This window comes from Pan paniscus, chromosome 20 (assembly GCF_029289425.2).
Source record: "Pan paniscus chromosome 20, NHGRI_mPanPan1-v2.0_pri, whole genome shotgun sequence".
NCBI classification, from domain to species: domain Eukaryota; kingdom Metazoa; phylum Chordata; class Mammalia; order Primates; family Hominidae; genus Pan; species Pan paniscus.
Window position 1 is genome coordinate 22889377 of NC_073269.2, and position 16699 is coordinate 22906075.

The 16699-nt window shown below is 48.9% G+C and overlaps 1 protein-coding gene across 1 annotated transcript; it reads left to right on the forward strand.

The window, feature by feature from the left end:
- The first annotated feature begins 228 nt into the window (after positions 1-228).
- On the forward strand, positions 229-1850 carry LOC100980059 (citrate synthase, mitochondrial-like). The gene is given in 1 exon segment (XM_063600782.1): positions 229-1850. A coding segment is annotated over 1 exon segment (1401 nt). The 5' UTR covers positions 229-331; the 3' UTR covers positions 1733-1850.
- The last annotated feature ends 14849 nt before the right edge of the window (positions 1851-16699 follow it).

Sequence of the window (16699 nt, forward strand, 5' to 3'; positions counted from 1 at the left end):
CTGTAAAATGGGCATGATGATGAAGCTAGGTTGCCAGATAAAATATAGGCTACTCAGCTAAATGTGAAGTTCAGATCGATATTGAATTTGGTTTTACTGTAAGTATATCCCATGCAACATTTGGGATATACTTATACTAAAAAAAAATTATTCATTGATGCTGTGGTTTGAATGGTCCCCCAAAGTTCATATGTTTGAAACTTAATCCTCAAAGCAGTCCTTTCAACCTTGTCAACCCGTCGGCGCGGCCTCTGGTGCAGCGGCGGCGGCTCCTGTTCCTGCCGCAGCTCTCTCCCCTTACCTCCCCACTAGATCCCGGAGATCGCCCGCCATGGCTTTACTTACTGCGGCCGCCCGGCTCTTGGGAACCAAGAATGCATCTTGTCTTGTTCTTGCAGCCCTGCATGCCAGTGCTTCCTCCACGAATTTGAAAGACATATTGGCTGACCTGATACCTAAGGAGCAGGCCAGAATTAAGACCTTCAGGCAGCAACATGGCAAGAAGGTGGTGGGCCAAATCACTGTGGACATGATGTATGGTGGCATGAGAGGCATGAAGGGATTCGTCTATGAAACATCAGTTCTTGATCCTGATGAGGGCATCCGTTTCTGAGGCTTTAGTATGCCTGAATGCCAGAAACTGCTACCCAAGGCTAAGGGTGGGGAAGAACCCCTGCCTGAGGGCTTATTTTGGCTGCCGGTAACTGGACGTATCCCAACAGAGGAACAGGTATCTTGGCTCTCAAAAGAGTGGGCAAAGAGGGCAGCTCTGCCTTCCCATGTGGTCACCATGCTGGACAACTTTCCCACCAGTCTACACCCCATGTCTCAGCTCAGTGCAGCCATTACAGCCCTCAACAGTGAAAGTAACTTTGCCCAAGCATATGCACGGGGTATCAGCCGAACCAAGTACTGGGAGTTGATTTATGAAGACTCTATGGATCTAATCACAAAGCTACCTTGTGTCGCAGCAAAGATCTACCGAAATCTCTACGGAGAAGGCAGTGGTACTGGGGCCATTGACTCTAACCTGGACTGGTCTCACAATTTCACCAACATGTTAGGCTATACTGATCATCAGTTCCCTGAGCTCATGCACCTGTACCTCACTATCCACAGTGACCATGAGGGCGGCAATGTAAGTGCCCATACCAGCCACTTGGTGGGCAGTGCCCTTTCAGACCCTTACCTGTCCTTTGCAGCAGCCATGAACGGGCTGGCAGGGCCTCTCCATGGACTGGCAAATCAGGAAGTGCTTGTCTGGCTAACACAGCTGCAGAAGGAAGTTGGCAAAGATGTGTCAGATGAGAAGTTACGAGACTACATCTGGAACACACTCAACTCAGGACGGGCTGTTCCAGGCTATGGCCATGCAGTACTAAGGAAGACTGATCCATGATATACCTGTCAGCGAGAGTTTGTTCTGAAACACCTGCCTAGTGACCCCATGTTTAAGTTGGTTGCTCAGCTATGCAAGATTGTGCCCAATGTCCTCTTAGAGCAGGGTAAGGCCAAGAATCCTTGGCCCAATGTAGATGCTCACAGTGGGGTGCTGCTCCAGTATTATGGCATGACGGAGATGAATTACTACACAGTCCTGTTTGGGGTGTCACGAGCATTGGGTGTACTGGCACAGCTCATCTGGAGCCGAGCCTTAGGCTTCCCTCTAGAAAGGCCCAAGTCCATGAGCACAGAGGGTCTGATGAAGTTTGTGGACTCTAAGTCAGGGTAAAACTGGAGACTGGGGGAAAGTGACTACCAGAAAGTGAGGAAGCCTAAATAAAAAGTATACTTTTGTTTCAGGGGGCCTTTAAAGACTTAAGATTAAATTATATCTGAGGCACTGATAATATGTTTGAGGTTAAAATATAAATTAAGACTTTAAAAGATGAAAAATGGTCCCTTCTTCCCTAATCAGCTCCTTTCCCCTGCCTGGTATGAGTTGCCCATCACAGGCATGGTCCTGGAGGATGACCAGGACTAATGCATGTGGTATGAGTAGGTTTGGCCCCCTCACTATCTCTAGAGTGAGAATCTGGCTCCTGTTTCCATGGCTCAAAGCCGGTTGCAGAGAATCTGCAGTCACTTCGGAGCTTTAGCTTCTTCTCTGCCAAGCCCTCAATAAGCCAGCAAACCAGGACTCTGCCCCTTCTGTTTCCATAGCAATCATGTTGGATAGTCAGCTGTACCAAGCCCCTTGGCCCTCCCATGCACACAAACACCTCCTAGCAAGACCTGTTGGTTAGCTGGACATGCTTTGGCAATTTTTTTATACTACCAAGTGACCATAAAGGCATGGCATTTGTTGTGACTGGCACCCAATGTTTGATTTTTTTTTTAAACTATCCAATTAAAATTAAGGTCTGGGAGTGTTCTGTTTCCCATTACTTTAATACTCACCCCCCTCCCAGACTTTCTACACCTGTTTCACCTCAGGCTGAGGATGTTCTGGACCTCCCCCTCTTAGTCCCTACTAGAGACCTCTCAACAGATCTGTGGGCCCAGTCATTGGGTTTTATCAGTGCTTAATGTGAACTAAGTTTTTTACTTCCAACAGAATACAAGCCACTACCTTCTGACCTCCCCACCCCCCACCAACCCCCAGCTTTTAATATGCTGTGGGGCATAGAACAGGGACTCCGGAACGACCAGCATGATATTTTCAGAGTCTTGTCCCTGGGGTATTAGCACCTCTTTTTGAACAGAGAATTGATTCAAGATTGGACATGGTCTCCTCTGATTATCAGGTACTGGGGCTGAGGGCATTAAAAATAGTAAGCCTCCTTCCTCGTCCCCTGCCTCAAGAAATCGCCTCCTAATTTATCAACATCTTTTTCCTCCCTTTCCCTGAGAGCTCACAGTACAATGTTTGTTTCAGAAGCCCCATTTGCACAGGTTTTCAGCAACTCAGAATGCTCTACTTCTTTTTCTTTGAGAAAGGATTGAGATACGCTCCTGCTGTGCCCCCATCTTTCCTCCAAACTCCTGCCTGTGTTTGTGTGGATACCCAGTCCCAGAACCACACTGTTGAGTTGGACACACTGTAAACCCCTGGCTAACTGTCAAGTCATGATGCAGACTTCAGGTTGTTCTGTATAAAATGCAAAATAAATGTTTTAATTAACAATGAAAAAAAATCCTCAAAGCAATAGTGTTGAGAGGTGGGACTTTTAAGAGGTGATTCGATCACTGGAGTGGGTTCGTCATTGTGGGAATGGATTTGTTATAAAAGTGAGATTGGAGGCCAGGCATGGTGGCTCACACCTGTAATCCTAGCACTTTGAGAGGCTGAGGTGGGTGGATCACTTGAGGTCAGGAGGTTGAGACCAGCTTGGCCAACATGGTGAAACCCCGTCTCTACTAAAAATACAAAAATGAGCTGGGCGCGGTGGCGGACGCCTGTAATCCCAGCTACCTGGGAAGCTGAGGCAGGAGAATTGCTTGAGCCTAGGAGGCAGAGGTTGTAGTGAACCAAGATCGCGCCATTGCACTCCAGCCTGGGGGACAGAGTGGGACTCTGTCTCAAAAAAAAAAAAAAAAAAAAAAGTGAGCTTGGATGCCGGGCACAGTGGCTCATGTCTGTAATCCCAGCACTTTGGGAGGCCAAGGCAAGCAGATCACCTGAGGTCAGGAGTTCAAGACCAGCCTGGCCAACATAGTGAAACCCCGCCTCTACTAAAAAAAAAAAAAAAAAAATTACCCAGGCATGGTGGCACATGCCTTTAATCCTAGTTACTCAGGAGGCTGAGGCAGGAGAATTGTCTGAGCCAGGGAGGCGGAGGTTGCAATGAGCCGAGATCGTGCCACTGCACTCCAGCCTAGGTGACAGGACGAGACTCCGTCTCAAAAAAAAAAAAAAAGAAAAGTGAGATTGGGCTGGACACAGTGGCTCACACCAGTAACCCCAGCGCAAGGCAGGAGGATCCTTGAGCCCAGGGGTTTGAGAACAGCCTGGGCAACATAGTGAGACTCCATCTCTACAAAAAATTTAAAAATTAGTTCAGTGTGGTGGTATGCACCTGTAGTCCCAGCTACTCAGGAGGCTGATGCGGGAGGATCGCTTGAGCCTAGGAGTTCAAGGCTGCAGTGAGTTATGATTGCACCACTGCACCCCAGCCTGAGAGACAGAGCAAGACCCTGTCTCTGTTTTAGAGACAAATACATGTCTCTAATATATATATATAATATATGAAAATATATATCATATATAGATACATACATGAATATATATTGTATATTTATAATATATCTATGTATAGTGAGACCCCATCTCTACAAAAAAGAACAAAATTAGCTGGGTGTGGTTGTGTGGGCCTATGGTCCCAGCTACTCAAGAGGCTGAGGCGGGAGGATTGCTTGAGCCCGGGAGGAAGTCAAGGCTGCAGTGAGCCGAGATTGCACCACTGCACTCCAGCCTGGGCAACAAGAGTAATAACCTGTCTTTAAATTGTTTTAATGTGAAAATAAATAAAAATTTAAAAGAAAAGGCTGGCCAGGTGCCATGGCTCATGCCTGTAATCCCAGCACTTTGGAAGGCCAAGGCGGGTGGATCGCGAGGTCAGGAGATCGAGACCATCCTGGTTAACACGGTGAAACCCTGTCTCTACTAAAAATACAAAAAATTAGCTGAGCATGGTGGCACGTGCCTGTAATCCCAGCTACTCGGGAGGCTGAGGCAAGAGAGTAGCTTGAACCCAGGAGGCGGAGGTTGCAGTGAGCCAAGATCATACCACTGCACTCCTGGGTGACAGAGCAAGACTCTGTCTGAAAAAAAAAGGCAAGGCAAGGCAGGGCAGGGCAGGGCAGGGCAGGGCAAGGCAGGGCAAGGCAGGGCTGTTTGGGGCTTCCCTTGCTCTCTGGCGTGTTTCTCTTACCAGATGATGCCTGCACCACGTGATAACACAGCAAGGAGACCCTCGCCGGATATGGCCCAATCTTGGACTTCCCAGCCTCCAGAACCACAAGCCAAATAAACTTCAATTGTTTATAGATTACCCAGCCTGTGGTATTCTGTTACTGCAAAGCAGAAAGCTAAGACAGTTGTTTCTCTGAAATTTGAAGTTAACGGGCTGCCTGGATGTGTATTTGCTAAACCTGATCCCCCTGTGATGAAGCCTCCCACATCACAAAAAAAACTTAGAAATTTAAAACTTAGCCAGGTATGGTGGTGCACACCTATAGTCCCAAACTCAGGAGGCTGAGGCAGGAGAATCCCTTGAGCACAGAAGGTCAAGGCTGCAGTGAGCCATGATCACACCACTGCATTCCAGCCTGAGTGACAGAACAAGACCTTGTCTCTGTCTTTTTTTTTTTTTCAGACACAATCTTGTTCTGTCGCCCAGGCTGGAGTACAGTGGTGCGATCTCGGCTGATTGCAACCTCTGCTTCCTGGGTTCAAATGATTCTCCTGCCTCAGCCTCCCGAGTGGCTGGGATTATAGGCGTGTGCCACCATACCTGGCTAATTTTTGTATTTTTAGTAGAGACAGGGTTTCACCATGTTGAGCAGGCTGGTCTTGAACTCCTGGCCTCAAGTGATCAGCCCGCCTCAGCCTCCCAAAGTGCTGGGGTGACAGGCGTGAGCCACTGCGTCTGGCCTTCACCTTTCTCTTTTATCCTTACTTTTATTTTTTTTTAGACCGGATCTTGCTCTGTCGCCCAGGCTGGAGTGCAGTGGTGCGATCGCAGCTCACTGCAACCTGGACTTCCCAGGTGCAAGTGATCCTCCTGCCTCAGCCTCTTGAGTAGCTGGGACTATAGGTGCATGTCACCGTGGAAGGCTAAAACTTTTTTTTTAAAGAGATGGGATCTTGCCATGTTGCCCAGGCTGGTCTCAAACTCCTGGGCTCAAGCGATCCTCCTGCCTCGGCTTCCCAAAGTGTTGAGATTACAAGTGCGAGCCAATGCGCCTGGCCTTATCGTTGCTTTTGAGGTGAGAATATGGAGGTCCAGCATCCAGGGCCAGATTTGAGCCCACTGGGTCCTTTGTCTCTAGCCTTAGTAGCACTGGCCATGAAATGGGACTTTAGCCAACTGCAGGTGACCAAGAGCCAACCTTCCATCTCAGGCTGCTGGGCCCCTCTGAGCTGAGCCCCGGGGGCTTGTTGCAGGAAGGCCCCTCACTTTTATTTATCCCCCCACCCCCACTGTATATGTAACTGTCTGAAACTCACTGTTAACCCCATAAGGAAAAATGTGCTGGCTGGGCACCATGGCTTATGCCTGTAATCCCAGCACTTTGAGAGGCCGAGGTGGGAGGATCACTTGAGGTCAGGAGTTCGAGACCAGCCTGGGCAATATGGTGAAACCCCGTCTCTACTGAAAATACCAAAATCAGCCGTACATGGTGGCATGTGCCTGTAATCCCAGCGTCTCAGGAGGCTCAGGCAGGAGAATCGCTTGAACCTAGGAGGCAGGGGTTGCAGTGAGCCGCGATCACACGACTGCACTCCAGCGTGGGTGACAGAGTGAGACCCCGTCTCAAAAAAAAACAAAACTCATTCAACTGTACTTTATTGGATATAAGTTACACCTTAATACACTTGACTCAAAATTTATGTATTTAATATTTTATTTTGAGAACGTGAGAAAAAAAAAAGTAACATAAGAATAAAATCCAGGCCAGGAGTGGTGGTTCACGCCTGTAATCCCAGCACTTTGGGAGGTGGAAGGATCACTTGAGCCCAGGAGTTTGAGACCAGCCTGGGCAATGTAGGGAGACCCCCCATCTCTACAAAAAAATTTTTTTTTAATTAACCAGGTGTGGCGGTGGACACTCAGAATGTTACAGAATGGTTCTTGTGACTAGGCCTTTAGTCACAGCTACCTGAGAGGCTGAGATGGAAGGATCACTTGAGCCCCGAAAGCTGAGCCTGCAGTGAGCCATGATGGTGCCACTGCCCTCCAGCCTGGGCAACGGAGTGAGACCGTCTCAAGAAAAAAAAAAAAAAGAAGACCAGGCGTGGTGGCTCACGCCTGTAATCCCAGCACTTTGGGAGGCCGAGGCAGGTGGATCACCTAAGGTCAGGAGTTTGAGACCAGCCTGGCCTTCATGGTGAAACCCCATCTCTACTAAAAATACAAAAATTAGCCGGACATGGTGGTGGGCGCCTGTCCTACCAGCTACTTGGGAGGCTGAGGCAGGAGAATCGCTTGAACCCAGGAGGTGGAGGTTGCAGTGAGCCGAGATCACGCCATTGCACTCCAGCCTGGGTGACAGAGTGAAACTCTGTCTCAAAAAAAACAAAAAGAAAAAGAAAAAGAAAAAAAAATTCAAATGCTTTATACAAAGTCTTCTGTTTTGGAAAACTCGTGTTATTAGTTCCAGCTCTGGAATGATGAAGAGTGGTCTCTTGCTACATACCCTAGCTATCCAGATGTGTCTGTTCATGTTCTTTTTCTTGCTTCAAAATAAAACACATCTGTGTTTTAAGTTACAAGTATTAACTTGCTATATTCAAAGCATTCATGAAACATATGTGAGCATACCATTAAAGAAACACAGAAAAAAAGGAGAAAGCAGTCAATTTATTTATTTATTATGGAGACAGGGTCTCAGTCTGTCACCCAGGCTGGAGGGCAGCGATGCAATCATGACTCACTGCAGCCTCGACTTCCTGTCCTCAAGCGATCCTCCCACCTTAGCCTCCCAAAGTGCTGGGATTACAGGAATGAGCCACCACACACAGCCTTAAAGCAGTCAGTTTAGAAGTGGAGATAGTATGGGTTACAGCCATACCGAATCAGGCACCATGGCTCCGGTTCCATGCGTAATAGCCCTGGAACTATCAATCTGGATAAAACAGTCCTTTTTATTTATTTTTTTTGGTAGAGATGAGATCTTGCTATGTTGCCCAGGCTGGTCTTTTTTTTTTTTTTTTGAGATGGAGTCTCGCTCTGTCGCCCAGGCTGGAGTGCAGTGGCATGATCTCGGCTCACTGCAAGCTCCGCCTCCCAGGTTCACGCCATTCTCCTGCCTCAGCCGCCCCAGCAGCTGGGACTACAGGTGCCCACCACCACGCCCGGCTAATTTTTTGTATTTTTAGTAGAGACGGGGTTTCACCATGGTCTCGATCTCCTGACCTTGTGATCCGCCTGCCTCAGCCTCCCAAAGTGCTGGGATTACAAGCGTGAGCCACTGCGCCTGGCCTGCCCAGGCTGGTCTTGAACTCATGGGCTCATGCAATCCTCCTGCCTCAGCCTCCCAAAGAGCTGGGATTACAGGTGTGAGCCATGGTGCCCATCAGTCTGAGACATACAGATGTGTGCCTCAGTTTCCTCACCTGTACAATGAGGTTCATCACCCCCTTGCACATGGGGTCATTGTGAGGACAGGGTGGGTTGGGCCTGGTGCAGTGGGCATTGTCAGAGCGGGAGAAATAAGTCCCAGGTTGGATTTAGTGTCTTTTGTCTTCTCAGCTGCGTTCATTTGTTTTACGCTGGTGTGAGCCAACCTAAAGTCTCACTCTGACATCTTGTCATCATCCAAATGGCCAACTGCTAATCATCAAGCACTTCCCTGCCAGCGCAGCGAGGCAGCTGCAGTGATGTCCCAGGATCAGCCAGTTCCTGGTCATATCTCATTGCACACCTGCCCCTTTGAAATGTCCGGTCCTGGGGCTGCTTAGATTCTAGAACAATCTTGGGAGCGAGGAGCCCAGGCCAGGGTGGCATCCGGTGGTCTTGATCCCAATACCATGCTGTTCCAGGGTCACTTGGAAGCTGGACTCAGTATCCCAGTCGGGGAGCTGGTGGCTCAGGCAAAGGGACGCAGAGGAGCCCTGTTGCAGACTCAGCAATGTGGCCCTAAGGGAGCTGGGTGCAGCGCAGTGGCCCACGCCTGTCATCTCAGCACTTTAGGAGGCCAAGTGGGAGGATCACTTGAGCCCAGGAGTTCGAGACTAGCCTGGGCAACATGGCGAAACCTCGTTGCTACAAAAATACAAAATAGAGCCGCGTGTCATGGTTCACCCCTGTAATCCCAGCACTTTGGGAGGCTGAGGAGGGTGGATCGCCTGAGGTCAGGAGTTCGACACCAGCCTGGCCAACATAGTGAAACCCCCTCTCTAATAAAAATACAAAATATTAGTTGGGTGTGGTGGTGGGTGCCTGTACTTTCAGCTACTTGGGTGGCTGAGGCAGGAGAATTGCTTGAACCCAGGAGGCGGAGGTTGCAGTGATCCAAGATCATGCCACTGCACTCCAGTCTGGGTGACAAAGCGAGACTCCGTCTCAAAAAAAAAAAAAAATTAGCCAAGCATGGTGGCGTGCACCTGTGATCCTAGCTACTCAGGAGGCTGAGGCAGGAGAATAGCTTGAACCTAGGAGGTGGAGGCTGCAGTGAGCCATGATTGCACCACTGCACTCCAGCCTGGGAGACAGAGTGAGACCATGTCTTTAAAAAAAAAAAAAAAAAAAAAAGCAGAAATAGCAGCTGTGAGAAAATATAGTAGAATCAGGAACGTAGTGGAGAAGAAATCATCTGGTGCCATGGAAGTTCAGGACAGACCCCTGCATCAAGAAAGAGGAGACTGTGCCACTGCACTCCAGCCTGGGCGACAGAGTGAGACTCCATCTAAGTAAAAAAAAAAGGCTGGGCACGGTGGCTCATGCCTGTAATCCCAGCACTCTGGGAGGCTGAGGTGGACGGATCATGAGGTCAGGAGATCGAGACCATCCTGGCTAACACGGTGAAACCCCATCTCTACTAAAAATACAAAAAATTAGCCGGGCGTGGTGGCGGGTGCCTGTAGTCCCAGCTACTCGGGAGGCTGAGGTGGGAGAATGGCGTGAACCCAGGAGGCAGAGCTTGCAGTGAGCCGAGATTGTGCCACTGCACTCCAGTCTGGGCGACAGAGCAAGACTCTGTCTCAAAAGAAAAAAAAAGAAAAGAAAAGAAAGAAGAATAAAGGAATCAAAAAGTGTTTCCAACTCTGCAGGGAAAGACACAAACTGTATTAAGAGAGATTAATGATGCAAGATGGATGTCCAGGACACACCTGCTGGGAGCCACAGTGGCTTAACTCCACTGTCTGTGGGGACTTGGAGGTCATGGCAAGCACAGCAGTGAAATTCCTGCACCAGGAGGGGGCCTGGGCCATGGATGAGGAGTTGTTTCATGAGTACCAGCATGGCCCAACTTACAGAACTGGCTGGACTCAGCTGTTCCACCGTCATTGCCAAGGCATATCCTCCCATATCCATGTCCCGATCATCCATGGCCCAGGGAATAATGGAGAAGGTAGCCTGCTCTGTGCTTGACACCCCAAACATTTTGGTCACCAGCCAATCATCTTTGACCCCAAAAGACCCAACAGGCCACTCTACACTATGCTGGTGACCCACCGTCAGGAAAGGGGCATTCTTTTGCTTGGTGAAGTGCCCCCAGAGCCCACGCTGATCAATGAGCTGTATGAGCTGGGGGTGGATGCCATCTTTGGCTTCAGCTTCAAGGGCAATGTTTGCAAGCCATTCTGTAACATTCTGAGTGTCCTGAATAGACTCACTGTGCCACTGCCAATGCTGACATTCCCTTGGGATGGGACATGGAGAAGGAAAACTCCGGAGGGATCCAGCCAGACCTGCTTCTCTCCCTGATAGCACCCCAAAAGTCTGAAACCTAGTTTACAGATTGCTACCACTACTTGAGGGGTTGTTGACTACCACCTGCTTGGGAAAAGAAGTACCAGCTAAAACCTGCCATTGTACCCTAACCCTGAGTATGTCTCATCATCTGCAGTGAGGGAAGGTGGATGGACATTCTTCCCAATAAAGACTTAGTGCCTCTGTCTCCCAGAAGGCACACACACGCATACACACACACACACACAATGCGGAGAGAGACTACTGAGGCTAAAGAGATGGTAGGCATACCATGTTCATGGACAGGAAGGCTGAGGTTCATAAAGATGCTGATTAACTCATTTAACAGTCCCAACCCACCAGAAGGAACCAATCTTGCAGATACCTTGATTTCAGACTTCTAGCTTCCAAAGCTGTGACAGAATAAACATATTAAATTAATTTCCCCCTCTGTAGTTTCAACACAGTCCCAATGAAAGTCATGTCAGAGCTTTCCCTGGAACTCAATATGATAACCGAAACATTTAACTGGAGCAGCAGAGGGTTGCAAATAGTTGGGACATTACTGCAGAAGAACAGGGCAGTCCTACCTGACATACCAGATATTGGAACCATGACAAAGCCTGTAATTAAGTCAGCAAAATACTGGCACAGAAAGAAGCACATTGAACAATGGATTAGAATTAAATGCCCACAGACAGCCCTATGCAGGTCAGGAATTTTGCTTCAAGAAGGAGAGAGTCTTTCCCAGCAGTGGGGAGGGGAGGCTATCCCATAAAAGGATCTGGGAAATGGGAGACCATGTTGAAAACAATATTGGTTCTCTACTTCACACAATATGCAAAACAAAACTCCACATGGGTTAAAGAGTTACACACAAAAATATAACAAAATTAACCTTTTTATTTTATTTTTTTAGACAGGGTCTTGCTTGGTCACCCAGGCTGGAGTACACTCACTGCAGCCTCAAACTTACAGGCGCACATTACCACGCCTGACTATTCTTTTTAAATTTTTTTTTGTAGAGACAGGGTCTTGCTATGTTGCACAAGCTAGTCTTGAACTCCTGGTCTCAAGCGATGCTCCTGCCTCAGCCTCCCAAAGTGCTGGATTACAGGCATGAGCCACTGTGCCTGGCCCAAAAGAAAGCTTTAATGTCTTGGTGGTAAATATAGGTGAACTTGAGGGCAAGGCTTGGTGGCTCATGCCTGCAATCCCAACATTTTGAGAGGCCAAGAGGGGAGGATCAATTGAGCCTAGGAGTTTGAGACCAGCCTGGGCAACATAGGGAGACTCCATCTCTACAAAATAAAATTTAAAAATTAGCTGAGTGTGGTGGTGCATCCTGTAGTCCCAGCTACTAGAGAGGGTAAGGTGAGAGGACTGCTTGAGCTTGGAAGGTTGAGGCTGCAGTCACCCATGGTCACACCACTCTACTCCAGGCTGGGCAACAAAGTGAGACCCTGTCTCATAGAAAAAAAAAAAAAAGAGAGAGAGAGAAAAGAAAATATTGGCGAACTTGGGGTAAGAAAAGACTTTCCACATAAGAGCCAATGGGCATTGTCTATATAAAGAAAAGATTGGTTAATTTGCATATATTAAGGGTAGGACTTTGTATTCATCAAAAGGCACATTGAAGGAAGTGAAAAGACAAGTTACCAGCCAGCCACAGTGGTCCACATATGTAATCTCAGAGCTTTGGGAGGCTGAGGCTGGAGGAATGCTTGAGCCCAGGAGTTCTAGACCAGCCTGGGCAACATAGGGAGACCCCATCTCTACAAATTAAAAAATTAGCTGGACATGGAAGTGTGTACCTGTAGTCTCAGCTACTCAGGAGGCTGAGGCAGGAGAATTGCTTGAGCACAGGAGTTTGAGGCCGCAGTGAGCTATGATCATGCCACTACACTCCAGCCTGGGCCATAGAGTGAGACCCTGTCTCCAAAAAAAAAAAAAAAAAAAGGCCAGGTGCAGTGGCTTACACCTCTAATCCCAGTACTTTAGGAGGCTGAGGCAGGCAGATCTCTTGAGTTCAGTAGTTCAAGACCAGCCTGGCCAACATGGTGAAACCCCATCTCTACTAAAAATACAAAATTTAGCTGGGCATGATGGCGGGCACCTGTAATCCCAGCTACTCGGGAGGCTGAAGCAGGAGAATCTCTTGAATCTGGGAGGCGGAGGTTGCAGCGAGCCAAGATCGCGCCACTGCCCTCCAGCTGGACCACAGAGGGAGTTTTCACCTCAAAACAAAACAAAAAGACTAGTTACAAATTAGGGGAAGATATTTGCAATATACTCAACAGATGGAGGAATACTATCAAACCTACATAAATAATTCCTATAATGCCATCCAGGCACGGTGGCTCACGTCTGTAATCCCAGCGCTTTGGGAGGCTGAGGTGGGTGAATCACCTGAGGTCAGGAGTTCGGGACCAGCCTGGCCGACATGGTGAAACCCCATCTCTACTAAAAATACAAAAATTAGCCAGGCATGATGTCAGGCACCTGTAATCCCAACTACTCAGGTGGCTGAGGAAAGAGAATCACTTGAACCCGGGAAGCAGAGATTGCAGTAAGCTGAGATCATGCCACTGCACTCCAGCCTGGGTGACAGAGTGAGACTCAGTCTCAAAACAAAACAAAAAGACAAGTTACAAATTAGGGGAAGATATGTGCAATATACTCAATGGATGGAGGAATACTATCAAACATATATAAAGAATTCCTATAATGAACACCACAAAGAACACAGAGTAGGAATTCACGAAGGAGGAAGCACAAGTGGCAAAGAGATGATCAACATTTACTGGGGATCAGGAAGATGCAAATTAAAACACCAGGTAGATGCCATTTGATTGGCAAAAGCTACAAAATCCACCAATACCAAGTGCTTCCCCAAGAAGTATTCATGAGAAACTCACAAATGGCTGTGGGAGGGTGCATGGTGCTGACACTTGGGAAAAACCTCTGGAGTTTCCAAGTGTCTCTGAGTCCACAACCCATATGCTCCAGAAATCCACAAAGAGAAATACACACCTTCCTGCTCCTGGCCAGAGTGCCGGAGGTAAGCACTACCCTCTCAGACCTGGAAGACCTGCAGGAGGACAGGTGAGTTTTTACTTGGGGTTGGAGAGGGGGCTGTGTAAGTTTCCTGGGGCTCATGTAACAAATTTGCACAACCTGGGGGGCTCCAGACAACAGAAATTTATTCTCTCCCAGTTTTGGAGAGAAGTCTGAAATCAAGATAATTGCCTGGGTTGATTCTTTCCAGTGGTTTGAGATGTTTAAATGAGCTAATAGCTGGTACACACTAAACACTTAGTACCAGTGTACTGGGAGAATAATAAAATGCAGGAATACAGCAAAGCATAAAATAAGCATTGATTGTTGATTGGATGAGTGATTAAGACTAAGTGAAGGGCCAGGTGCTGTGGCTGATGCCTATAATCCCAGGGCTTTTGGAGGCCGAGGAGAGCGGTTCAGCTGAGGTCAGGGGTTCGAGACCAGCCTGGCCAACATGGCAAAACCCCATCTCTACCAAAAATACAAAAATTAGCTGGGCGTAGTGGCGCATGCCTGTAATCCCAGCTACTCAGGAGGCTGAGGCAGGAGAATTGCTTGAACCCTGGGAGGCGGAGGTTATAGTGAGCCGAGATCACGCCACTGCACTCCAGCCTGGGTGATGGAGTGAGACTGTTTCAAAAAAAATAAAATAAAATAAAATAAAAAATAAGTGGAGGCTGGGCGCAGTGGTTCATGTCTGTAATCCTGGCACTTTGGGAGGCTGAGGCAGGCGGATCACTTGAGGTCAGGAGTTTGAGACCAGCCTGGGCAACATGGTGAAACCCTGTCTCTACTAAAAATACAAAAATTAGCCAAGCGTGGTGGCGTGTGCCTGTAGTCCTAGCTACTTTGGAGGCTGAGGCTGCAGTGAGTTTGAACCTGGGAGGCAGAGGTTGCAGTGAGCTGAGATCACGCCACTGTACTCCAGCCTGAGCGACAGAGCAAGACTCTTCTCAAAAAAAAAAAAAAAAAAAAAAGACTAAGTGGAGATGAGGGTTCAGTGCACCCCCATCTCCTGGCCCTGCTGCCCATGAGCCAGACCCTGAGCTGACAGATTGGTGCCCATTTCCTCTTATGGATTGATACGGGGCTCTTACCTCTGGGTTTGCTCAGCCCAGCAGCAGGCAGTCAGAGCCAGAAGTTGTTTGCAAACCGAAACCGGTCTGCGGCTTGGTCCACCTACTTGTGAAACCAGCTGTCGCTGTTTCCTCCCTGTGAGAAAGTCCCCCAGTAAAGCTGCGCGGGGGAGGAGAAGGAGGGTGGAGGAGGGCCGAGTAGCTTCCTGGGAGACCTTGGGGTGTGGCGGCGCTGCTCTGGACTTTGGTTTGCCCACCTGCAACTGGGCACCATGGGGAAAGGGGATTGCAGGCTCCTGGCTGGGGAGTTTGGATTTGGGGATGCTGGACAAGTGACTTCACCTCTCTGAGCCTCAGTTTCCTTATCTGTGAACTAGTGAGAAACACATGGCCACCAGAGCTGCTGCAAAGGGGCATGTCCCTCTCTTCATTCAGGCCTTGGCCCCAAATGTCGCCTATTCCAGGAAGCCCTCCAGCACTGCCTGATCAGGAAACACCCTCCCTCTGCTGCATCTGGTCATGTATTCTACTTTATTCATCACACTTTTCAACACCTGATTCCACATTACAGATGCATCGCTTCAGGTGCATAATGTCCTCTGGGTCCCACCTTTGTCCCCAGACCATGAGTCCTACAAGGGCAAGATTGCTCTCAGTTGTCCCCGGCTGTGTCCCCAGACCACAGCCCAGGGCCTAAAGCACAGCAGGCATCTGGGGAAACATTTCTTTTTATCAGCATATGATTATTATCTGTGAGCACACTCATTAAGCCCCGGCTGTGTACAGGAGCCAGCGACACCATCATGAATGAGATACAAATTCTCTTTTTTTCTTTCTTTCTTTTTTTTTTTTTAGACGGAGTCTCATTCTGTTGCCCAAGCTGGAGTGCAGTGTGGCACAATCTCAGCTCACTGCAACCTCCACCTCCCAGGCTCAAGTGATTCTCCTGCCTCAGCCTCCCAAGTAGCTGGGATTGGTAGCTGGGACTACAGGCTCCCACCACCACACAGTTAATTTTTGTATTTTCAGCAGAGATGAGATTTCACCATGTTGGCCAGGCTGGTCTTGAACTCCTGACCTCAAGTGATTCGCTCACCTCAGCCTCCCAAAGTGCTGGGATTACAGGCATGAGTCACCGCGCCTGGCAGAGATACAAATTCCTGATGGCAGAGGAGGGAGAGAGAGTGTGGGTGACGATGATAATTGAACTGAGACCCAAAGGAGGTAGGGGAGACATATGGGCGTCTCTGGGAAGATGGTCCCCGGGAAAGCACAGCCTTTAGACAGGCCCCGAGGCAGGAGCCTGTCTGACTCACCGGAGGAGCTTGGAGGAGGCTGAGGCGGCCTAAGTTGATTAAGCAGGGTGGGGAGGGAAGAGGCGATGGTGCCGTGAGACCAGGCAGGGCCTTGAGGTCTGGGGGGAGAACTTTGGCTTTTACTCTGAGGAAGGTGGGAGCCACAGAGGCTTCTAGACAGAAGAAGGACAAGCCGGACTCAGGATACCAGGGTGGGGGTATCTGTGGGGGATAAAGGGAGAAGCGAGGAGACCACAGAGGGGTGCCACTGCTGGTCCTAAGGAGCAATGATAGTCTGGACCAGGGAGAAGGGACCTTCATGAGAAGGGATCGGATGTGGGAGCAATTTTGATGGTGGATGGGTGGAGGAAGAAGATTCAGGGGCGCCAGTGTGAGCCCATCTCACAAGGGAGGAAACTGAGACTCTGGGGACAGAGGGATCTCAGTAAAGGAGAAACTGGAAGAAACCGGTGGAACGTTCAGAGGTGACCAGGGTCCAGGAGGGAGCCCCCGCACCTCCCTGAGTCACAGAGATTGCCAGCTTCCTCCTGATGCAACCTGACCTTCCATCTCTCTCTCTCTTTGTTTGTTTGTTTGTTTGTTTTGAGACAGAGTCTCACTCTGTCACCCAGGCTGGGGTGCAGTGGCACGATCCCTGCTCACTGCAACCTCTGCCTCCCATGTTCAA